Source organism: Gopherus flavomarginatus, chromosome 4, assembly GCF_025201925.1.
Source record: "Gopherus flavomarginatus isolate rGopFla2 chromosome 4, rGopFla2.mat.asm, whole genome shotgun sequence".
Lineage (NCBI taxonomy): Eukaryota > Metazoa > Chordata > Testudines > Testudinidae > Gopherus > Gopherus flavomarginatus.
Window position 1 is genome coordinate 159,440,059 of NC_066620.1, and position 25,232 is coordinate 159,465,290.

The 25,232-nt window shown below is 42.7% G+C and overlaps 1 protein-coding gene across 1 annotated transcript in view; it reads right to left on the reverse strand.

Moving 5' to 3' along the window:
- KCNQ5 (potassium voltage-gated channel subfamily Q member 5) overlaps positions 1-25,232 on the reverse strand; it is a 508,649-nt gene that overhangs the window by 54,530 nt on the left and 428,887 nt on the right. The window contains exons 4-5 of the mRNA XM_050951093.1: positions 4,185-4,360; positions 2,797-2,922 (exon numbers count right to left, since the gene is read on the reverse strand). Coding sequence (XP_050807050.1) covers positions 2,797-2,922; positions 4,185-4,360 — 302 coding nt within the window. The remainder of the gene's footprint in view (positions 1-2,796; positions 2,923-4,184; positions 4,361-25,232) is intronic.

Here is a 25,232-nt window from a genome sequence, read left to right on the forward strand (position 1 = left end):
ATCAAGAATGGGAGAAGCAAAGTATAAAACGATGCTCTTGTTCATGTAATCAGATCTGCTTGGATCTGTGGATATGACTACAGGATCAAGGCCTGACTTTATCAAAGCCCCACGGTTCAACTATGAACCCAGTCCTACAACTGTGAAGCAGTCAAAATTCTTACTAACTTCAGGCCAGCAGTAACTGCTCTCAGTTACACTGCAGTAAATCCAGAGCAATTTATGTTGGTGTAACAGAGTTTGATACAAAGGTTTAACTTTAAGTCAATGGAAGTCTTACCTGCATTAGGATTAAAGGATCAAATATTAAATATTTTAGGAGACATTTTTTGTTGATATTTTAAAACAAGTCTCATTAGGCAAAATACTTCTGTATTTTTTATAACTGTTGCTGTGCAACCAACAGATACTTTGGGTTCTGCATGTTCAAAGCTCACATTTCTACTCACTGATAGTTCAAAAATACAACCCGTAGGAGGAAGGGTAACCTATGGCCTAAGAATGAGCGAACTGGTTCAAATAAAAAGGTTTGGGAAACCTACCTTTTGCCCAAAAAGTAAACAAAACCCCAAATGCACATTCTTTTTGGGTTCAGAAGTGTCCGCGAGTTTATTTTGTTTTTCGTTGTTTCTCTAAGCGAGCTCAGATTTTGACTAGTCTGGTAGTGGAAGTACAAGAAAGACTTGGGTCCGGTTCTGCTCCTGTCAACGCAACACCTGAAGTGGGGAAGTTACCTTTTTAGTCCCCTGGTCAGCCTAAGTGATGCTCTAAGTCTATGTTGACGCTAATGGCACCATTGACTGGCTGGGATTGCTGGAGCACAAGGTGTTCTACTATGCCAGTGGGAACAGGAGCTCTGCTTTATCTCCTGGAGGGGGATACACCTATAGGAGGTGAATAAGCAGCTTCCCTGTTAGGGCAGCCTTCCAGCTGTCTGAGCAGCACAGTGCAGCTGAGCATGGGCCAAGGATCTATCTCACTATTTGTATAGTATTTCTATTCCCACTGAAAACAGAAAAATTCAGAATCTTGTAAGAAAGTTTGTTCTGGTGAGATTTTAAACCAGATTTCAAGATCAAAAGAGGAATTTGAATAAACGTCAAACATCTAGAACTGATTCTCCACTTTCTTATACCATGTATAGTTACTTAACCCCTAATTTGGCAACGCACTCAAGCACATGATTACTATTAAGCATGTGCATAACCCTATCCCTTTCAGCGAAGCACGCAAGCATGTTCCCAAGTCCCATGGACTTCAACAATGCAGCTGTACTGAAGTTTGAAGTTAAGCATATGCTTAAAGGTCTTAGAATCATAGAATCATAGACGATTAGGGCTGGAAGAGACCTCAGGAGGTCATCTAGTCCAATCCCCTGTTCAAAGCAGGACCAAAACCAACTAAATCATCCCAGCCAGGGCTTTGTCAATCCAGGCCTTAAAAACCTCTAAGGATGGAGATTCCACCACCTCCTTAGGTAACCCATTCCAGTGCTCCACCACCTTTCTAGTGAAAAAGTATTTCCGAATATCCAACCTAGATCTTCCCCACTGCAACTTGAGACCATTGCTTCTTGTTCTGTCATCTGCCACCACTTAGAACAGCTGAGCTCCATTCTCTTTGTAAACCCCCTTCAGATAGTTGAAGGCTGCTATCAAATCCCCCCTCACTCTTCTCTTCTGCAGACTAAATAAGTCCAGTTCCCTCAGCCTCTCCTACTAAGTCATGTGCCCCACCCCCTAATCATTTTCATTGCCCTCCGCTGGACTCTCTCCAATTTGTCCAAATCCCTTCTGTAGTTGGGGGACTAAAACTGGACACAATACTCAAGGTGTGGCCTCACCAGTGCCAAATAGAGGGGAATAATCACTTCCCTCGATCTGCTGGCAATGCTCCTACTAATACAGTCCAATATGCCATTGGCCTTCTTGGCAACAAGGGCACACTGCTGATTCATATCCAGCTTCTCATCCACAGTAATCGCGAGGTCCTTTTCTGCAGAACTGCTGCCTAGCCATTCGGTCCCTAGTCTGTAGCAGTGCATGGGATTCTGCTATCCTAAATGAAGGACTCTGCACTTGTCCTTACTGAACCTCAGATTTGTCTAGGTCACTCTGACTCTATCCCTACCTTCCAGCATATCTACCTCTCCCCACATCTTACTGTCATCTGCAAACTTGCTGAGGGTGCAATTCATCCCATCATCCAGATCATTAGTTGTATGCAGTGTTGTTATAGCCATGCTGGTCCCAGGATATTAGAGACACTAGGTGGGTGAGGTCTACGTCCTGAAGAAGAGCTCTATGTAGCTCAATAGCTCGTCTCTCTCACCAACAGAAGTTGGTCCAATAAAAGATATTACCTCACCCACCTTGCTTCTCTATTAATCTTGGTTGGCATACATAAACCAGAACTGTGGGAGCTCCAACCATAAGAAAATCTTGAACAAAAGATCTTGAACAAAACCAACAGGACCGACCTCTGGGGCACTCTGCTTGATACTGGCTGCCAACTAGACATCAAGCCGTTGATCAGTACCCGTTGAGCCCGACAATCTATCCAGCTTTCTATCCACCTTATAGAATCTTGCTGAATTGGGGCTTTACATCTGTGTAAAGCAGGTGTAAAAATGCTACCAAATTAGGATGGAAGGGTAGCAGTCATGCCTTTTCAAGACACAAGCACTGGGATACCTCAGGACCACTATAAGTTTACATCTTTTAATATGTGCATTCGTGTAATACAAAATATTCTACAGTATTCGCTAAATAGTTCAAATGATCTTTCTATACTTACTGTGCCCCACCAGAGAGCATCTGCATACGTAGAAAACTGGGTATTTGCATCTTTTTCCACCAGATAGACAAGGAAAGAGGAAAAGATAAGTACTAAAAATCCTATGTACCAGGCTGTGATTAATTCCTAGATAAAAGAAAATAAAGATCAGTCTGTATTAAAAAGATTAAATATAGAGTGGAGTGGCATTTGAAGAAAAAATAAGTAAACTGTCCATATTTTTTGGCATTTTAGCAGTTAAAAATCAAACGCTTCTCAGTTCACATAAATTGTCTCTAAACAACAGGTAGAAGTGATTGGCAATTTTTCAACAGAATGCTGGAAAATGCTGATTCATCAAAAAGGTTTCTCAGGTCCAGGATGGGGAAAGAGCTAACACAGAACAGCCAAAAGACTTGTGATTAGGGCACTCATCTGTGATGTGGGAGCCTGAGGCTGAAGCTCCTGCTCAGCGTGATTTGGAAGAGAGACTTGAAGCTGGGTGTCCCACATCCCAGGTGAGGGCCCCAACCAGTGGGCTACAGTGTCATTCTTTCTCAGTCTTTCCTGTTGAAGTTGCTCCACTTAGTACAGATCATTAAATATTTGTTGTGTGAAAGGGATATTTTTCTTTCATTTACACTATCTCCTTCTGGGAACAGCTCATGCCTGTGATTGCATGAACAAACTGAGTTCGTCGTCATTAACTATACTACATGGACCTCAAAGTTGTAAACAAGGATAGAATCAGGAGTTTTGTCTAAATGAAGGGAGTATGCAATGAAATGGCTAATGTGTGTACTTACCCCTTCCTTCTGCTAGCTAGTCACATATTCTGACATTTTTTCAAGTATGCTACCCTCTGTCTAGTGATTGGTCCCCAGAGATTATATGCTTTAATGCTACTGTAGCTAATAGAGATCCTTTTTTACCTTATGTGGTAATGTTCTGTGTTTTGGACTCAAATATCCACTACTGGACTATTCTATTGTGGGATGGATCTCTTTCTCTCTCATGTTTTTTCGCAAAAGGTTTTAAAAGGCTTCATTTTCATTCCAATGTGGAACAAAAACAAATTTTGAAATCTCAGATTTTTTTCATGAAAAAAATTCTTGTTCTCTGGCCACCCTGAACAATTGGTCTGATTTCCCAGTTCAGTTTGACACTTGTGTAACTCCACTGATTTCAATGGAATTACACCAGCATCCAACTGGTGATGAATCGGGGCCAATATTTTTAGCATATTTTCAGAAATCTGAATGAACATGAAAATATATATTTTTGATAATGCATTACATAGCCAACATTACTTTAGGAAGTTTTAGGTATTCACTGGAATCTGATAAATATATATGGTGATGTTGATTCATAGAGATATTGAATCTGCTGAAGAATTAAATGAAAGTTACCTTGCTATGTGCATAAACTACTGAACCTAATAATTTCCAAGTCCCTCCTCTTCGGTCCATGCGCACCATACGAAGGATCTGTAGGAAACGAAGACTTCTCAGTGCTGATGTTGCAAAAATGTTACCCTGAGTTTTTGCAGAAACAACTGCTATTGAAGCGATGAGAACAATGGTGTCTGAAAGAAATACATTACAGAAGATATTAATGTACATGAAGTGATCATGAACATAGAAGTGCATATGCTGAGTGAAGGGAGTTGTCCTTACTCTTACTCAATTCCCTGGGAATTTTGTCTGAGATAGGATTGTGGGATCAAGACTAGAGTCTAAAAAGTGCTTAGAGACCCTTCAGGATGAAAATCATTACATACATTAGAAATATTAAAAACATATACTGATAAGGCAGGCAGTACTAAAGGAACTAACTGACTTGTGGAAGGTATTTTCAAGCCCTGTGTGTAGAACTGTATAAATCATCTGATGGTTTAAAACTGTGGTGCTACTTTCCCCCATAGCAACATTCCTATGAAAAGGCATAAAAAAAAACCAGTAAGAGAAAACAGAGCCCTCTCAGTTACATGAGTCAAATGGAAGTATTTAGACTTATAAAAATACATTTTATTTTCCTATGAGTGCAAATACTATGTGATGCAAGTGTGCAGTAATGAGCTTCTGGATACAAGCTCCCCTTATATACAATTTCCTAGGGGAAAAACAAAAATAAACTTGGTTGCATAAATGCCCTTCTAAGCATTAATTTAGCTGGCAGTCTGGAAAGTTCCAGCACTCCGAGTGTTAATACTTTGCATAAGAGTTTGTTTCTTCATGACAAAGATTTAAAATTTTTTGTTAAGTACAGAGTGCTTTTTTATAACTCTTGGAGCCAGTGCCATGCTTAGGAGAGGATGAGGAGAAGAACCACTGTTCAAGCAGAGACAGCTAGATGGATTATGGCCTGCAGTAGCTATGAGTAGTATGGAATAGAAAGGGGTAATTTTAAACTGTTGGATGCCAAGTAATTCTATTTAAAAAATTACTAAAAATATTTACCCCAGAGAAACAAGAAACAGTAGGATAGCTCTTACTAATTGTTTCTCTTATCACCAAATCAGGGATGTGACTCCCACTGTTTTAGACTATGTCTATACTATGAGCTTGGGATGTGATTCTCCTGTTTGCGTACACATACTCACATTAGCTCTCATTGAGCTAGCGCAGTAGCAGTGGGAGCAGCAGCGGAGGAACATCAGAACCACCCCCCTTGAGTGACATAAGTTACACCGACATATATGACATAGCTTCTGCTGCTCACGGAGGTGGTTTTATTATGCTGAAGGGAGAGCTCTCTTCTGTCGGCATAGAGCATCTTCACCAGACGCACTGCAGTGGAGCAGCTCCATTGGTACTGCTGCAGCACTGTACGTAAAGACACAGCCTTAGATAACTTACTCTCACTAATTCATGTGGAAGCCAAGAGGTTTTTCTTCGGTTGGTTTCTTCCTCAGCCTTCTCTTTTTTTCTTAGCTCTATGTGGTAGCTTGCTCGTAGAGATGGGCAGGATAAGCTGATGAGTGCTGTGTGTTCGCTGAGCAGAGTAGCAGGGAAGGTGTGTGTGAGGGGTGCTTACTTGAGAGTTTTTTATACTCCTCTCCTTCCTAGTTCCATGAAGTTACAAGAAAACACACCTCTTTCAGGCTTTTTTAAATTCAAGTTGATGCTGTCCTTCTTTCACTGGTTCAGTGTCATCATGAGTTGAGGATTTCAATAACTCAGTCCTGGGTTAGGAGTTGTTATAAAAGTGGATGGGTAGGGTTCTGTGGCCTGCCTTGTGCAGGAGGTCAGACTAGATGATCATATTGGTCCCTTCTGACCTATGAGTCTATGAGTCTTTAGGTGCCTCTTTATCTTATCAATATGCAGTTTGTTAATGCACATATGTGATAGAGTTTTAATTCTTTCTTGATGACTACATTTCCCTTATCTTTGTGGCAGAAGATTCTCAGAACATCTTCAAAGTTAGAGTTTTAACTCCTTCTTTTTATCCAATACATTTCTGAGATATTTTTTTCATTTTACTAGACTTCAACAGGAAATGAAATTCTGTTTTCAAAAAGACTAAACACACTTGTTCTTTATAGAAAGTTTTTTAGTTCTCAAAACCGTCCTTTTAAAATTAAGTCATTCTTAAAGAGAGTCTTCATCTTAAATACTTATTAAAGAAGTTGTTGATTCTACATGGCAATTTTTGGAAAGATGATTCTTCTTGTCTTCCTGATTTGGATGAAGAAATTGCTTGAGCACTGCCAGTAAATAATGAATTCCCCAATAATATAAATATTCTATCCTTAAATGGTTTCTTACATTAGTAATAAGTTTAGCAAACTCAGTAAATTCAATGTTGGTACATAAAGCATTTTATCTTTTACAAGCAGTGATATTAGCAAATTATATTAGGAGCCTTGCATTGAGCTGACATATTTGCAAGTACGCATTTCACAAAGGTATTTTCCATTTCAGCATTTAAGAAACAAAAAGTTAGAACCATGTCCAGCTAACATGTTTTCCTGGAGTTTCAAAGACACAAGCAGAGGTTGTTCTTTGGGGAAAAAAGTGTGTGAGAGAGAGAGTGTGTGTGTGTGTGTGGTATAGCCCACTTAAACACCTAGATTGTGTGTGCGCGTGTAGGTGGTATAGCCCACTTTAATACCTAGATTTATTGCTCTGATAAGACATTCCTACATTCCTTTTTGAGGTATCTCTGCATAAGGAACAAACTCACTTTTTTTTTTCACTTGATCAGGTTTTTTCCAAAAACATGAATGTTTTACATGGCTTGTTTTCTTGAGATAAGTATTACATTTATCCCACACTGATATCTTATATAAAGGGAGGTGTGCTGGCCTTGATAAGACTCTTTTGGTTGGTTTGTTTCTTGACCCACGCTCCTTAGATTTGCAATCTGTTATAGTAATTAAACTTCTATTAGATATTTTGTACAAAGTAAAAATGTCAAAAACCAACACATCTTTAAACACAGCACAAAAGAAAACAGAGTAAAAGTTAAAGCAAAGTAACGTTTAAAATGTAGCTTTTTGGGGTTTGTATAACACACTTTGGGGTTTGTATAATCAACATGGTTTTATGGCTAAGGAGGGGTTATCTTCCTTACATTTGCTCCTCCTTGGGAGACAGAAAGTAGAAACCTCCTGCAATTTCTTTCACCAGCCTGAACTTTTTGTAATATAACTAATTAAAACATACACAGGTTTTGTTATATCCTCAAGCATCCTGGCTATAACATACTTGTAGATATATCTTAATACTCAGTAAAGGCGCAAACAAGTTTGCAATGACCTAATTTTTTAAAAAAAGTGATAATTTTATAACTATCATTTCTGCATTGATATTGAGGTCTTTCCACCAGAGGAAGGCACAGTACCTTCAGTAGGGTGACCAGATGGCCTGATTTTATAGGGACAGTCCTGATTTTTGGGTCTTCTTCTATACAAGCTCCTATTACCCCCACCTCCTGTCCTGATTTTTTACACTTATTATCTGGTCACCCTAACCTTCAGCAACACTGGGGCAGGTATACGCACCAGTGGCCCTTGCTACTTGTTTGTAAAACATGCAGCTTGTACTCCCCCCAACACAGCCTAGCAGCTCTTGTGTGGAGGGGTGAGCTGAGCCATGGTCACTCCATCACCTCATCTGGACATGACCCACAGGACACTGAGCAATGCTACTAGCACCAGCGGTAGCTCCCTTGTGGGAAGGGAGCATAAGGTAGCAGTATAAGGGCTGCTTTCTATGCAGGTGTCAGCAATAGACTATCAGTGCTCTGTCTATCTGCAGTACCCATATAACTCCCCTCAGCATGGAATCTAGTGCCTTATAGTCTTTAATGTATATATTTTAGTCTCACAATACCTTTGTGAAATAGGAAAATGCAATTGGCCCCATTTTGCAAATGGGGAACTGAGACACAGAGAGACTAAGTGATTTGCCAAAGGTCATACAGGAAGTTCATAGTAGAGCAGGGGATTGAAGCCATGTCTCCCCTGTCCTAGCTTAGTGTCCTAACCACTAGAGACCATCCTTCCCCTCATCCAGCCAACTCCCTCTCTCTGGAACCCATTCCCTAATGTACCTGATCTGAAGCTGTCATAATTTGGCTCAGAGTATTTTGCTGTGGAACAGAAAATTAAATGGTGAAAATGCAATGAGCGATACAGCACTGACAGAAGAGAGGGGAGTTTAAAAATCTTTAAAACACAGTCCCCAATAGGATTTGAACTCTGTTTTGTACCTTTAAAGCATAAGGCAGACCCTATGTTACACAGACATTAGTTCACAGCCATGGGAATTTAAAAGTGTTATGATTGGCCAGAAGAGGTAGCCTGCATTAATTTAATACAATAAAAATATACCTCAGGCCAGATTTTGCATTCTTTATTCAGGGGAAGCTAATGATTCTGGGAAGAAGAAACACAAAAGTGTGTGTATAGATGTGTGTTAGTTTCATTGCATTCTCTTCTCTACTTTCTGACCCAACAGAAGGCCCTCCCTGGTGGGGTCTGCAGATGAAAGGAATGGCTGCTATCAAGGATATCATTCCCCAAAACCACAGGGATTCTCAGATTAAATTTATGTATAGGAATGTATGAATTGCCATGCCCGGCCAAACAAAGTCTGTGTACTCCATATCCTATCTTTGCCTGTGGCTAGTGCCAGATGCTTCAGAGGAAGGAGTAAGAAACCCATAGTGGATAATTATGGAGGAAAGGGCCCACTGGGGAAGTTTCTTTCTCATATCCCATTCACTTAGTGGCTGGCTTGTGCTATGAGGGTTTATATCCCTTCTGTAAAAGCATAAGGGTTTATATGCCTTAAAAGAGGTTGGGTTTTTTTTTGTAGATGTATCTAATTGCAGATGTTCTCACCTATGGACTACTGATTTTTAAAAACCCTACTAAACTCTTTCCATCAATGCCATCTTGTGGCAATGAATTCCACAGATTAATTATGCATTATGTAAACAAATGTTTCCTTTTTTGAGTTTTAAATTCGTAATCTTTCGGTTTCATTTATTCATTAGTTTATATTCCTCTATCATGTGTCCTCTCATTTGTATCCTTTCTAAATGAAGCAGTACTGGTCTTTTCAAGCATGGCTCTCCCTGCAGTTTCCCCTTGCCGCTAGAATCATCTTGTTTATCTAGGTATTTTATTATTCTGTTTTGAACGATCACTTCTACCCCTTTTCCTGGTACTGTAGTAAGGCTCCCTGGTCTGCAGTTTCCATGTTCATCCTTTTTAAAGACAGATATAACATTTGCTACCCTACCTTCCAGTCTATCAATCTAGGTGCTTATATGCCACTCATTACTGTAGCATCTGAGTGTGCTTCCCAAGAATTTTAAAACAGAAATAACTAACATTAGCTTTCTCTATTTTTCTTCCTTCACATCTTATTGAAGAAATAGCTTGGGTAGTTTATAAGAGGTTTGTTTTGTGTGTATATTTATGTGTATGTGAGTAGGTTGTATGTCTCTCTAAGAAAAGCTACACCGAAGCAATTAGTTTTGCATTTAGCATTAACTCACACAGAATCTTATGCACAGCTTCTATTCTGCAGCTCTGTGAGTTTGTGTCTTGGCACCTCGTGGCAGCACAGCTCCTAAAAGTGAACCATGCTCCAAAGAGTACAGGGGCCTACAGGGAAAAGTAGTGGCAAATCCTTTCATTGTAAACCCCTATATCTAAAAGCTTGGCCCCAGTTTCCTCAGCACCATCAGTATATAGCACAGTTTTGAAGGCTTAGCCCTGGTTCCTTTTGCACAGCCAGTCAAGGGGAGAATAATTCCAGGCATCGTTGCTTGCAAAATTTTGTATATGTTGCCAACTTTTCCCACACATTTTTTCATGTATGGATGGTACAGGGGCCACTCCCTCTATATGTTTAATCCATTCCTAAATATATGCACCCAGTGACCACATAATTATCATGGATTAGTTTGGCAAAAGTAAGAAGTAGCCCAAATCTCATATGGAACCAAATTGAAAAGCATTATTATTTTACAAACAACATGGACAATGTTTCTCAATTGCCAACAGGCTTCCTACCTTTACTCAGTTCATTTCAGTCTCCTCAAGATTGACTACATTCCCTGGATCACTTGTGCTCTAAAATTCCAACAAGTTCTAGAGCTTTACAGAAGGCAGTGTGTTGCAATGCATCTTGGAGCACCTCTGAACAACACAAGCCCCCAAATTCACAAGAGCTGGATACAACTGACCAGAGCTCTGCAGATATGGTGTCAGAGAAAATATTCCCCTCAGAGGAAACATGGCACAAAGTAGAAGGCCTATTTCAGTTGAATGAGAGAAATCTGGGAGGCAGAGAGCTTGTTGAGGTTTGAGAGAAGAACCTAGTGATCAGAGGAGGAGTGCTTGAGTTCAAGGAGATGTGAAGGATATCACAAATTCTGATGGAGATCAGGAAAAGAGATGGAGAATGTTAAGAGGTATGAAAGGTTGAGGGCAAACTTAGGGTTACCAGATAGCAACTGTGAAAAAATGGGATGGGGATGGGGGGTAATAGGCGCCTATATAAGAGTCCCCATAAATGGGACTGTCCCTTTAAAAACAGGACATCTGGTCACCCTAGGCAAACATGAACTATGTTCAACAAAGAATATCATTGGATGAGAGTACAAAAATATGTTCATGTTGCTGTGCATTTAGGGCACAATTGTTCATTATCCTGGACTGGGGCAGTATTGACCCTAGTGGGTCCCTCTGGGAGGTGGAGCTCTGCTAAGACATTCTAGCAACCTTTAAGAAGGTATAGTGTGCAGCATTGCTGACCCCAAAAGTTCAAAAAATCGTAAGATGCCCCTCCACAAGATGAGATTTTTTTTAAAAAATCTCAATTTTTGAGACTAAGTTTATATTGTGCTTTTTGGTCTTTTACTTTCTATCACTCTGTGCTCCTCCTCATGTCTTGCTAGCTCTTCCAAACCATTAGGGTATGGTGATTTTGGCATTCACTACAGGGGCTTTTGCTGGCTGCCTATCAGTGCAGAGCTTTCAGCTTCTTCCCAAATGCTAATTAGTTCTGTGCCCCACCAGCCCATATCTGCCTGTCCCCCAGCCCAGCAATTATATACCTCTCAAACACTCACATTAACTTTGTCACTAATCTCCACATCTGCCCATCGCTCAGCCATTAATTATGGAGCTTGCAAATCAACTTTGCTTCATTCCAAACAGGCTCACATCAGTTCTGCACCTCCCAGTACCACATCTGCCTGTCCTCCAGCCTTGCCTTTCCCAATACAGCGATTCACCACACTTGCCCCTCTGCTCCTCCTGCAGCTCCAGGGGTTCTACACCCCATCTCCCAGGCTTGGGGATTCAGCTGCAGTGGGGTCCACTCTCCCTTTTCCCAGGCCTCAGTGGGGACAGTTCTTCACACCTTCCCCCTTCCAAGGTCTGACGTTGCTGGGATGGAAAGGGAGACTGACCTATTTTTCACAGGAGGGGAGGAAGGAGTGGAGCTGCCAGACTCTTTCCGCTCCCTCTTTCCCTCTGTAAGAATAATGTTGGCTGTTCCCTCTCCTCTCTTCCCCCATCACCTGAAAATGTCTGGGGGAGGGAGAAAGAGCACTTTACCAGCTGCCCGCCACAGCCCTGATTGGCTGCTCTCTCCACAAGGTGGAAAAGGGGTGGGCAGGCAGCCAATGAGAGGGGTTTTCCTCAGTCAGGGCTAAAATTTTCACCAAGGCTGGGGCTTCTCATGTCATTCCCAGATCAGCTCCAGCTGGTACCAAAATCACATTACTTGCCATGGTGAGAGCTGGCAACTCCAAGAGTGTGCTGCCCTCCTTCCTAGTGCTGCCTCACAAAGTCTTTTACATCAGGTAAGTGGAAGGACTGATTCTGGTGAATCCCTGCATGGGGGCATAGAGTCATAGAATATCAGGGTTGGAAGGGAGACCTCAGGAGGTCATCTTGTCCAACTCCCTGCTCAAAAACATGACCAATCCCCAGACAGATTTTATCCCCAGATCCCTAAATGGCCCCCTCAAGGATTGAACTCACAACCTGGGGTTCAGCAAGCCAATGCTCAAACCACTTAGCTATCCCTCCTCTGGCATAAAGGAAGAGACTCTCTGTTGCCGCCCTCCCCTTGAACAATTGTGCAGGGACAGGGCATATTCCAGTTCTAATAGAATAAGAAAGAACTACCACAAAGGAGCACCATTACAATTTTAAATAAGATGGATCTGTGCAAATATTATTCAATCTATATGCTTATATGTCCTGGTTCTCATGGGGGACTCCAATCATCCTAACATCTGCTGGGACAGCAATACAGCAGTGCACATATAATCCAGGAAGTTTCTGGAGAGCGTTGGGGACAATTTCCTGGTGCAAGTACTGGAGGAACCAACTAGGGGCCGTGCTTCTCTTGACCTGCTGCTCACAAACAGGGAACAATTGGTAGGGGAAGTAGAAGTGGGTAGCAACCTGGGCAGCAGTGACCATGAGATTGTCTAGTTTAGGATCTTGACAAAAGGAAGAAAGGAGAGCAGCAGAATACGGACCCTGGACTTCAGAAAACCAGACTTTGACTCCCTTAGGGAACTGACGGGCGGAATCCACTGGGAGGTTAATATGAGGGGGCAAGGAGTCCAGGAGAGCTGGCTGTATTTTAAAGACGCCTTATTGAGGGCACAGGAACAAACCATCCCAATGTGCAGAAAGAATACAAAATATGGCAGGCGACCAGCTTGGCTTAACAGAGAAATCTTCAGTGAGCTTAAACTCAAAAAGGAAGCTTACAAGAAGTGGAAACTTGGACAGATGACTAGGGAGGAGTATAAAAATATTGCTCAAGCATTCAGGGGTGTAATTAGGAAGGCCAAAGCACAATTGGAGCTGCAGCTAGCAAGGGATTTGAAGGGTAACAAGAAGGGTTTCTACAGGTATGCTAGTAACAAGAAGGTCAGGGAAAGTGTGGGACGCTTACCGAATGGGGAAGGCAACCTAGTGACAGATGATGTGGAAAAAGCTGAAGTACTAAATGCTTTTTTTGCCTCAGTTGTCACAGACAAGGTCAGCTCCCAGACTGCTGCTCTAGGCAGCACAGTATGGGGAGGAGGTGAGCAGCCCTCAGTGGTGAAAGAACAGGTTAAGGACTATTTAGAAAAGCTGGACATGCACGAGTCCATGGGTCCGGATCTAATGCATCTGAGGTTGCTGAGGGAGTTGGCTGATGTGATAGCAGAGCCTTTGGCCATTATCTTTGAAAACCTGTGGTGATTGTGGAGGTCCCAGATGATAGGAAAAAGGCAAATATAGTGCCCATCTTTAAAAAAGGGAAGAAGGAGAATCCAGAGAACTATAGTCCCTGAAAAAATCATGGAGCAGGTCCTCAAGGAATCCATTTTGAAGCACTTGGAGGAGAGGAAGGTGATCAGAAACAGTCAACATGGATTCACCAATGGCAGGTCATGCCTGACCAACCTGATTACCTTCTATAATGAGATAACTGGCTCTGTGGATATGGGGAAAGTGGTGGACATGATATATCTTGACTTTAGCAAAGGTTTTGATACCGTCTTCCAAAGTATTCTTGCCAGTAAGTTAAAAAAGTATGGATTCATAGAATCATAGAATATCAGGGTCAGAAACGACCTCAGGAGGTCATCTAGTCCAAACCCCTGCTCAAAGCAGCAGGGCCAATTCCCAACTAAATCATCCCAGCCAGGGCTTTGTCAAGCCTGACCTTAAAAAACCTCTAAGGAATGAGATTCCACCACCTCCCTAGGTAACCTATTCCAGTGCGTCACCACTCTCCTAATGAAAAAGTTTTTCCTAATATCCAACCTAATCCTTCCCCACTGCAACTTAAGACCATTACTCCTTGTTCTGTCATCAGGTACCACTGAGAACAGTCTTGATCCATCCTCTTTGGAACCCCCCTTCAGGTAGTTGAAAGCAGCTATCAAATCCCCCCTCATTCTTCTTTTCTGCAGACTAAACAATCCCAGTTCCCTCAGCCTCTCCTGACAAGTCATATGCTCCAGCCCCCTAATCATTTTTGTTGCCCTCCGCTGGACTCTTTCCAATTTTTCCACATCCTTCTTGTAGTGTGGCGCCCAAAACTGGACACAGTACTCCAGATGATGCCTCACCAATGTCAAATAGAGGGGAATGATCACATCCCTCGATCTGCTGGCAGATTGGATGAATGAACTATAAGGTGGATAGAAAACTGGCTAAATTGTCAGGCTCAACCAATAGTGATCAATGGCCAGAGTCCAGAGTGACCTAGACAAATTGGAGGATTAGGCTAAAAGAAATCTGATGAGGTTCAACAAGGGCAAGTGGAGATTCCTGCACTTAGGATGGAAGAATCCCATGCACTGCTACAGGCTTGGGACCGACTGGCTAAGCAGCAGTTCTGCAAAAAAGGACCTCGGGGTTCCAGTGGACGAGAAGTTGGATATAAGTCAACTGTGTGCCCATGTTGCCAAGAAGGCTAATGGCAACTATAAAAAGGGAAATAAAAACAACTCAGGAAACTACAGACCAGTTAGTTTAACTTCTGTGCCAGGGAAGATAATGGAGCAAGTAATTAAAGAAATCATCTGCAAACACTTGGAAGGTGGTAAGGTGATAGGGAATAGCCAGCATGGATTTGTAAAGAACAAATCGTGTCAAACCAATCTGATAGCTTTCTTTGATAGGATAACGAGTCTTGTGGATAAGGGAGAAGCGGTAGATGTGGTATACCTAGACTTTAGTAAGGCATTTGATACGGTCTCGCATGATATCCTTATCGATAAACTAGGCAAATACAATTTAGATGGGGCTACTATAAGGTGGGCGCATAACTGGCTGGATAACCGTACTCAGAGAGTAGTTATTAATGGCTCCCAATCCTGCTGGAAAGGTATAACAAATGGGGCTCCGCAGGAGTCTGTTTTGGGACCGGCTCTGTTCAATATCTTCATCAACGACTTAGATGTTGGCATAGAAAGTACGCTTATTAAGTTTGCAGATGATATCAAACTGGGAGGGATTGCAACTGCTTTGGAGGACAGGGTCAAAATTCAAAATGATCTGGACAAATTGGAGAAATGGTCTGAGGTAAACCGGATGAAGTTCAATAAAGACAAATGCAAAGTGCTCCACTTAGGAAGGTACAATCATACACATACAGAATGGGAAGAGACTGTCTAGGAAGGAGTATGGCAGAAAGAGATCTAAAAGTCATAGTGGACCACAAGCTAAATATGAGTCAACAGCGTGATGCTGTTGCAAAAAAAGCAAACGTGATTCTGGGATGCATTAACAGGTGTGTTGTAAATAAGACACGAGAAGTCATTCTTCCACTCTACTCTGCACTGGTTAGGCCTCAACTGGAGTATAGTGTCCAGCTCTGGGCACCGCATTTCAAGAAAGATGTGGAGAAATTGGAGAGGGTCCAGAGAAGAGCAACAAGAATGATTAAAGATCTTGAGAACATGACCTATGAAGGAAGGCTGAAAGAATTGGGTTTATTTAGTTTGGAAAAGAGAAGACTGAGAGGGGACATGATAGCAGTTTTCAAGTATCTAAAAGGGTGTCATCAGGAGGAGGGAGAAAACTTGTTCACCTTAGCCTCTAAGGATAGAACAAGAAGCAATGGCCTTAAACTGCAGCAAGGGAGATTTAGGTTGGACATTAGGAAAAAGTTCCTGTCAGGGTAGTTAAACACTGGAATAAATTGCCTAGGGAGGTTGTGGAATCTCCATCTCTGGAGATATTTAAAAGTAGGTTAGATAAATGTCTATCAGGGATGGTCTAGACAGTACTTGGTCCTGCCATGAGGGCAGGGGACTGGACTCGATGACCTCTCGAGGTCCCTTCCAGTCCTAGAGTCTATGAATCTATGAATCTATATTGGGCTACATTAGTAGGAGCACTGCCAATCAAGGGAAGTGATTATTCTCCTCTATTTGGCACTGGTGAGGCCACATCTGGAGTATTGCATCCAGTTTTGGGGCCCCCACTACAGAAAGGATGTGGGCAAATTGGAGAGAGTCCAGTGGAAGGCAACGAAAACGATCAGGGGGCTGGGGCAGATGATTTACAAGGAGAGGCTAAGGGAACTGGGCTTATTTAGTCTACAGAAGAGAAGAATGAGGGGGGATTTGATAGCAGCCTTCAATTATCTGAAGGGGGGTTCCAAAGAGGATGGAGCTTGGCTGTTCTCAGTGGTGGCAGATGACAGAACGAGGAGCAATGGTCTCAAGTTGCAGTGGGGGAGGTTTAGGTTGGATATTAGGAAAAACTATTTCACTAGGAGGGTGGTGAAGCCCTGGAAAGGGTTACCGAGGGAGGTGGTGGAATCTCCATCCTTAGAGGTCTTTAAGGCCCGGCTTGACAAAGCCCTGACTGGGATGATTTAGTTGGGATTGGTCCTGCTTTGAGCAGGGGCTTGGACTGGATGACCTCTTGAGGTCACCTCTAATCCTCCAACCCTAATCTTCTATGATTCTATGAAATTCCACAGAAATATGTAAAATTATGAATAATAATCTCATTATGAATCTGGTCAGGACAGTCAGATTTCAGTGAAATGAAATCCAAGATGAGTAACGAAATTGAAAACTGAGTAAATTCACATACAATTTGTCTTTTATTAGATTACATACATACACAAATCTCCCTACTGGCATTTCTGCCATGAGAAGTCTGTATTATCACTATGTTTAAAGACTAAGCCATGTCTACACACAGATTTAACTTAATGTGTGATTTTCAACCTATATAGTTATACTAGTGAAAAAGGCTGTGTAGCCACTCCTATTTCAGTTTAACTAAGCTTAGTTTAGCCTAGGGCTTGGTCTACACTGAAAAGTTACAGTGGCATAGTTACATCAGGCAGGGATGTGAAAAAAAACAACACTGTTGATGCATATAATTAGTTTGACAAAACCTCCAGTATAGATGCAGCTGTGTTGATGGAGAAATGTGACATAGTTAACATAATTCAGGGAGGTGGTATTGGCGTTCCTACACCAAAAGGAAAAACTCCTGTTGGCATAGGCTCTGTCTACACTAGGACCCTGTGTTGACATAGTTAGGTTGGTATAGTCTCTGTATCTAAGGCCTAGTCTACACTATGATTTTAGGTCGAATTTAGCAGCATTACCCCGATTTAACCTGAACCTGTCCACACACCGAAGCCCTTTTTTCCGACTTAAAGGGCTCTTAAAATAGATTTCTTTACTCCACTCCCAGCGAGGGGATTAGCACTGAAATGGGCTTTGCCGGGTTGAATTTGGGGTAGTGTGGATGCAATTCGATGGTATTGGCCTCCGGGAACTATCCTAGAGTGCTCCATTGTGACCTCTCTGGACAGCGCTCTCAACTCAGACGCACTGGCTAGGTAGACAGGAAAAGTCCCCCAAACTTTTGATTTTACTTTTCTGTTTGGCCAGCGTGCCGAGCTGATCAGCACAGGTGACCATACAGAGCTCATCAGCACAGGTGACCATGGAGTCCCAGAATCGCAAAAGAGCTCCAGCATGGACCGAACGGGAGGTATAGGATCTGACCGCTGCATAGGGAGACGAATCCGTGCTAGCTGAACTCTGTTCCAGTAAATGAAATGCCAAAACATTTGAAAAAATCTCCAAGGGCATGAAGGACAGAGGCTATAACAGGGACTCACAGCAGAGCCACGTGAAAATTAAGGCGCTCAGGCAAGCCTACCAAAAAACCAGAGAGGCAAACGGCCGCTCTGGGTCACAGCCCCAAACGTTCCGTTTCTATGATGAGCTGCATGCCATTCTAAGGGGTGCAGCCATCACTACCCCAACCCTGTGCTTTGACTCCGTCAATGGAGTAGAACGCAACACGGAAGTGGGTTTTGGGGATGAGGAAGATGATGATGAGGACTGTGGACCTGAAGCCATTACCCCCCGAACCCACCCAAGGCGGGCTCCCAGACCCTGAAGGCGGAGAAGGGACCTCTGGTGAATGTACCTTTGTAAATATTATACAGGGTTTAAAAGCAAGCGTGTTTAATGATTAATTTTCCCTTGCATTCGCAGCCAGTACAGCTACTGGAAAAGTCTGTTAACGTGTCTGGGGTTGGAGCGGAAATCTTCCAGGGACATCTCCATAAAGCTCTCCTGGCTGTACTCCCAAAGCCTTTGCAAAAGGTTTCTGGGGAGGGCAGCCTTATTTCGTCCTCCATGGTAGGACACTTTACCATTCCAGGTCAGTAGCACATAGTCAGGTGTCAATGCAGAACAAAGCATTGCAGCGTATGGTCCCGGTGCTTGCTGGCATTCAAACAACACTCATTCTTTATGTGTTATCCTCCAGAGAGTGATATCATTCATGGCCACCTGGTTGAAATAGGGTGGTTTTATTAAGTGGACATTCAGAGGTGTCCGTTCCTGCGGGGCTATTTGCCTGTGGCTGAACAGAAATGTTCCCTGCTGTTAGCCATGCGGTGGGGGGAGGGGTGAAGCCATCATCCCAGAGAATTGGGTGTGTGTATGGGGGGGTTAGTTGGGTTTGTGCTGCACGTTAACCCGGAAACCGCAGCCCCTCCTTTTAAATTGCCAACCCATTTTAAATGACCAACCCAATGGCTGCTTGGTATGGAAAATGAGGGTGCTGCTGTTTGAAACCATTCCTACGTGTTATGAAGGTTAGAGAAGCCAAAAGATTGTGTCTTACCATGGCTGCCTGCAAGCCAAATTCTGTTGCTCAGCCCTGCGTGAGTGATCTCTCACACCAAACTGGCATACCCTCAATAAGAGGCAAAATGCAACCTTGCAACGAAAGCACATGTGCTATGCAATGTTAACAGCAAGGTTTACTGTCAAAGAATGTACACATTGTTCTATAAAATTCATCTTTTTACCTACCACTCTCCCTATTTCCCCCCCTCTACCAGCTGCATATGTTTCTCCTTTGCAGAGGCTAGCAAAGATTAGAAGGCGAAAAAAACGCACTTGGGATGAAATGTTCTCTGAGCTCATGCTGTCCTCCCACACTGACAGAGCACAGCAGAATGCGTGGAGGCAGATAATGTCAGAGTGCAGGAAAGCACAGTATGAATGCGAGGAGAGGTGGAGGGCTGAAGAGAGTAAGTGGCATGCTGAAGAGAGTAAGTGGCGGGCTGAAGAGAGTAAGTGGTGGGCTGAAAACGATCAGTGGCGTCAGCTTGCTGACAGAAGGCAGGAGTCAATGCTCAGGATGCTGGAGGATCAAGCTCATATGCTCCAATGTATGGCTGAGCTGCAGGAAAGGCAGCAGAAACACAGACTGCCGCTACAGCCCCTGTGTAACCAACCGCTCTCCTCCTCAAGTTCCAAAGGCTCCTCACCCAGAAGTCCAAGAACACAGTGTGGGGGCCTCTGGCCACCCAGCCACTCCACCTCAGAGGATTGCTCAAGCAACAGAAGGCTGGCATTCAATAAGTTTTAAAGTTTTAAAGTGCAGTGTAACCTTGTCCTTCCTTCCTCCCCCAACTTACCCTGTGCTTCCCTCCTCCACCACCCCTCCCAGACTACCTTGGCACTTATCCCCTTATTTGTGTGATGAATTAATAAAGAGTGCATGAATGTGAAGGAATAATGACTTTATTGCCTCTGCAAGCAGAGATCAAAGGGGGAGGGGAGGGTGTTTAGTTTACAGGGAAGTAGAGTGAACCAAGGGGGGAGGTTATCAAGGAGAAACAAACAGAACTTTCACACTGTAGCCTGGCCAGTCATGAAACTGGTTTTCAAAGCTTCTCTGATGCACACCGCACCCTCCTGTACTCTTCTAACCGCCCTGGTGTCTGGCTGCATGTAATCAGCGGCCAGGCAATTTACCTCAACCTCCTACCACGCCATAAACGTCTCCCCCTTACTCTCACAGATATTGTGGAGTGCACAGTAAGCAGTAATAACAGTAGGAATATTGGTTTCGCTGAGGTCTATCTGAGTCAGTAAACTGTGCCAGAGTGCTTTTAAACATCCAAATGCACATTCTACCACCATTCTGCACTTGCTCAGCCTATAGTTGAACAGCTCCTGACTACTGTTCAGGCTGCCTGTGTATGGCTTCATGAGCCATGGCATTAAGGGGTAGGCTGGGTCCCCAAGGATAACTATAGGCATTTCAACATCCCCAATGGTTATTTTCTGGTCTGAGAAGAAAGTTCCTTCCTGTGGCTTTTGAAATAGACCTGAGTTCCTGAAGATGCGAACATCATGTACCTTCTCCGGCCATCCCACGTTGATGTTGGTGAAATGTCCGGTACTTCCATTCTCTATAGTAACTGATAGTTAACATTTTACATAGATGGGATCCTTTATCTGCTTCCAGGAGTTTTTTTTCCACACAGCTTCATTCCAGCCAATATCCTGCATATGTATTTGTTTATCCAAATCTTCAAGATGCCCCTCAAATATGATGATGGGCTTAGCCAGCTTTTTAGAAAATGTTCCCATTTTACTTTCCCTGCACGTATAGTGTTCCCTTGTAAGCTCCAAGAGAGATTATAAATTGCCTAAAAAACCTTGTGCAATGTTAACCTTTGAATACATCATTTCAAATTTAATTTTAAACAATGGGTTCTTCCATTGTGGAGGTGGGGACTCCACTATGTCTCATGGAAAAGTGAGCTGAAGTGAAGATAGATCATAGGCCACGTCTACACTAGCGAGTTTACAGTAGCACAGCTGTCTCAGTGCAGCTGCAATGCTGTGAGATCATTTGTGCAGCCACTCTATGCAGACAGGAGAAACCTCTTCCATTGACATAATAAAGCCACCTCAACGAGTGGCGGTAGTTACGTCGGTGGGAGACTGCGGGACTGCCACTGTTCACACATAGTGCTGTGCACACTGCCACTTATGCTGGCAAAATTTATGTTGCTCATGGGTGTGTTTTGCTGACATAAGTGGTAGGGTAGACATGGCCTAAGGCACTGGAAACAGCAGCATGCTGTTAGTTGACAACCAGGACTAACACAATGGAGGCTGAAAAATACAACAGATAAGCCCAGGAAATGTGTGTGACTCAGCATACTTGCCATAATGTCACAAACCTCTAAAATAGAAACATGGAAGTAGAGATGAGTGATTGAGGTCCAGCAATGCCAACCACCTGCAAACTCAGCAAATTATTCATGTGAGATATGCCAACCTGAATTTAACAGTCAAACAGATGTATGCTGATTGCAGGCTGCCTTTTTCATAGTTCAGGCCAAAGCAAATTTTTACAGTTTATTTATAAACTCCTGGAAACAGGGGTTTATAATAAAACGCTATTGGCACACCTCAACTATAAGTGCTTCAAATGGTGACAATATAATAGTGGATTATTTAATACTAAAAGCTCCATAATAATGAAAAATGAGGCAATGCAAATCACCTTAATGGATTGGTTTACTTAGAAAGAATTTTTCATTGTAATGTTTCTATTATGAATGCTATGGATGCTGCGAGATTCTAAAAGCTTCAAAGGTACCATGTTGATGAGTGCAGTTTAAGAACCTGTCTAGAACAGGGAAATGGGTGAATGCAATCATGTCTCTAGAGTATAGAATAAAATAGCTGATATGCTACTAATGCGTTTTTTCTTTAAATACGAAATACAGGAGGAGTGTCAAAATGTGATCAGGAACTATGGTTAATGATTGTCTCTCACCTGACTTGAGCATGCTTAAACTATAGCGCTGGTGTCAGTCAGGTCTGTGCTATCTATGCTTGTTTGATACCACTCACATTTCAAGTATACCCGAAATTTATTTTTATTGTCCATGTTCACACTGATGTGTTGGAATATTTTATTCTTCCAAATAAAATGGCATGGTGGACTGATATGAGTTCTACTGTGTTCATCTCGTATTTTTTATCTGGATAGAACAGAGAACACATTTCATCTTATCACTGAAATAATTATTGTGCACATTACATTAAATTTTTTCCTGTTTATAATATTTTTAAAGGTGTATAGGTAAACATGGAGGACAGACTGTAAGTTAATTTGCTGTGAGTGAGAGTGACGCATAGTTGCCCCAGGATGGGCCCACAGAAGTATTTATCCCAGAGTTGGAGAAAAGACAAGACAGCAAGAATGTGATTTAACAAGGCTGCAACTTAATTAACTGAACACATCAAGGAAACTAGCCAGTAACAACTTACTCAGTGCAGGCCAACCTCCCTTCTGTAAACCCATACCAGCTGGGGGAGAGTTGCCCACATTTCCTTGCCCTCACTTTAACCTGGTCTGTAACTAAAGCTAGGATCCCACCACCAGACTCCCTTTGTATGGGGAAAAGGGACTGACCCGTTGTTCTTTCAGGCATTAAGAGCTTTATGCCCTTCTCCCACGTTCTTGAGCAGGACTAATCCTAATTTTATTTCCTGTTCATCAGTGAACCAGACTGTGATATTCCCAGTCTTGAACCCAGACCTGGGCATTCCAAAATAGGTGCCGCATCCTGGCCTCCACTCAATAGCTGAAGAAACCAGGTGGTCTTAGAAGCTAGTAGGACTACAGCCTCAGCTAAGGCACGACCCACAGGAGCCCTGATTGGAGGATTGATCAGCTCCCTGATTGGTCCAATCACTCTATTTAAGCCAGGAGGCAGCACAGGAACTTGTCTGAGCAACAAGGAGGTTTTCTGTTGTGGCTGCACTAGACTCTGCTTCCTGTGTCCTAACCTGTTCCTAATTCCTGCTCTGCTCCTGGCTCCTACCTTATTCCCAGCTCCTGCCTTACTCCCGCACGCAGACGACAGGTGCCTTCCCAGTGGGAGGCTGTCATAAACAGATAGCTAAGGGTTAATGTCTCTTTCACCTGGAAAGGAGTAACCTGAAACACCTGACCAGAGGACCAATCAGGAAACAAGACTTTTTCAAATCTGGGTGGAGGGAAGTTTTGGGCGTGAGTTCTTTGTTCTTTGTCTTGTGTCTGACCCTCTCGGCTCTGAGAGTGATCTTTCTGTCTCCTGCCTTTCTAATCTTCTGTTTCCCAGTTGTAAGTACAAAGATATAAGACAGTAGGTTTATATTGTTTGTTTTTTGTATTTACATGTGTGTAGTTGCTGGAATGTGTTAAATTGTATTCTTTGTGGATAAGGCTGTTTATTCATATTTCTTTTAAGCAATTGATCCTGTATTTGTCACCTTAATACAGAGAGACCATTTTTATGTATTTTTCTTTCTTTTATAAAGCTTTCTTTTTTAGACCTGTTGGAGTTTTTCTTTAGTGGGAATTCCAGGGAATTAAGTCTGCAACTCACCAGGGAATTGATGGGAGGAAGAAGTCAGGGGGAAAATCTCTTTGTGTTAGATTTACTAAGCCTGACTTTGCATACCCTCTGGGTGAAGAGGGAAGTACTTGTGTTTCCAGGACTGGAAATGGGGAGGGTGGAGTCCCTCCATTTAGATTCACGGAGCTTGCTTCTGTGTATCTCTCCAGGAACCCAGGGAGGGAACACCTGGAAGGGAGAAGGGGGGGGGGAAATGGTTTATTCCCCTTTGTTGTAAGACTCAAGGAATTTGGGTCTTTGGGGTCCCCAGGGAAGGTTTTTGGGGGGACTAGAGTGCCCCAAAACACTCTAATTTTTTGGGTGGTGGCAGCTTTACCAGGTCCAAGCTGGTAACTAAGCTTGGAGGTTTTCATGCTAACACCCATATTTTGGATGCTAAGGTCCAAATCTGGGAAATATGTTATGACAGAAGCACAAACTAAAGGGGAGGACACGTGACCACCCCCCATCTCCCCTGCCCAGCGACCCCTTCTGCCCTGAGCCCAGCCTGGGGAGAGCTCCATGTTATCTGCAGCGGGGGGAGCTCTCTGTCCTTCTTTCCCTGTGTCTCCCCACCACACATTTGGCTGCTCTCCCTGACAACTGGGTGGGGAGCAGGATGGAGCTGCTTCTGCCTGAGAGAGCCAAGCAGCTGACATTGTTTGGTTTTTGAGTGCAGTTATGTAAAAAAAAAAATCTACGCTTGTAAGTTGCACTTTTATGAGAAAAGAGATTGCGCTACAGTACTTGTATGAGATGAACTGAAAAATATTTATTTTTTTACAGTGCAAGCATTTGTAATAAAAATAATATAAAGTGAGCACTGTACACTTTGTATTCTATGTTGTAATTGCAATCAATATATTTGAAAATGTAGAAAACCATCAAAAATATTTAAATAAATGGTATTCTAATATTGTTTAATAGTGCCATTAAAATTGCAATTAACAGAGTTTTTTAAACCTCATGAATAACTGTGATTAATTTTTTAATAGCCCTACACAAAATAGTTTATTCAACATAAAACAAATGAAGAACTATGATTATTTTCCTCTTAATATACTGATTTGAGATACATTAATCAGCGAGGGGTTGGGTGCTTTCCTCCAGCCCTGATGTTCATAGTGGATTCAGACTGTCATAGTTCAGAGCAACTGTACCTGTATTTCTCCTTCAGTGGTCCAGCAAGAGACCCAACCTCAGGCTTCCAGCTCCGCAGCTGTTGCCTTTCTTATCACTGGGATATTTCCAAGCTGCACAGTTCCCTGCCTTCACTATGTTAATCCCAGCAAAGAAAATCTGCCTAAACAGACCTTGCTTTGTCTTCAGAGTCTGATAACAGAGTGATTGCTACCGATATAAATTACCACACAGCTCTTTCTAGTCAAGCCTACTTCAATCTTAAGGTAAACAGCATTACACAGAAAACATATTAAAAACAATTAAAGAACCTACACGCATGCTAATAAGCTTACCAGAGTTCACCTGAGCTCCATCATGAGCTCTGGCAGAGCAGTCTTTCACTTAGTCACCCACCCCAGGGGGTTTCTTTGTGGTTACAAGTTCATCACAGCTTCAGTTCAGAACAAGCACATGCATGACAAATTTAGTCCACCCTTTTATACAGATCAGGAGTCTTTGATCTGGAGTTTCCAGAAGCAGGTAATTAGTATACAATGGGTCTCCCTGCCCAGGGCACATCTCCCAAGGTTGGCTTCATAG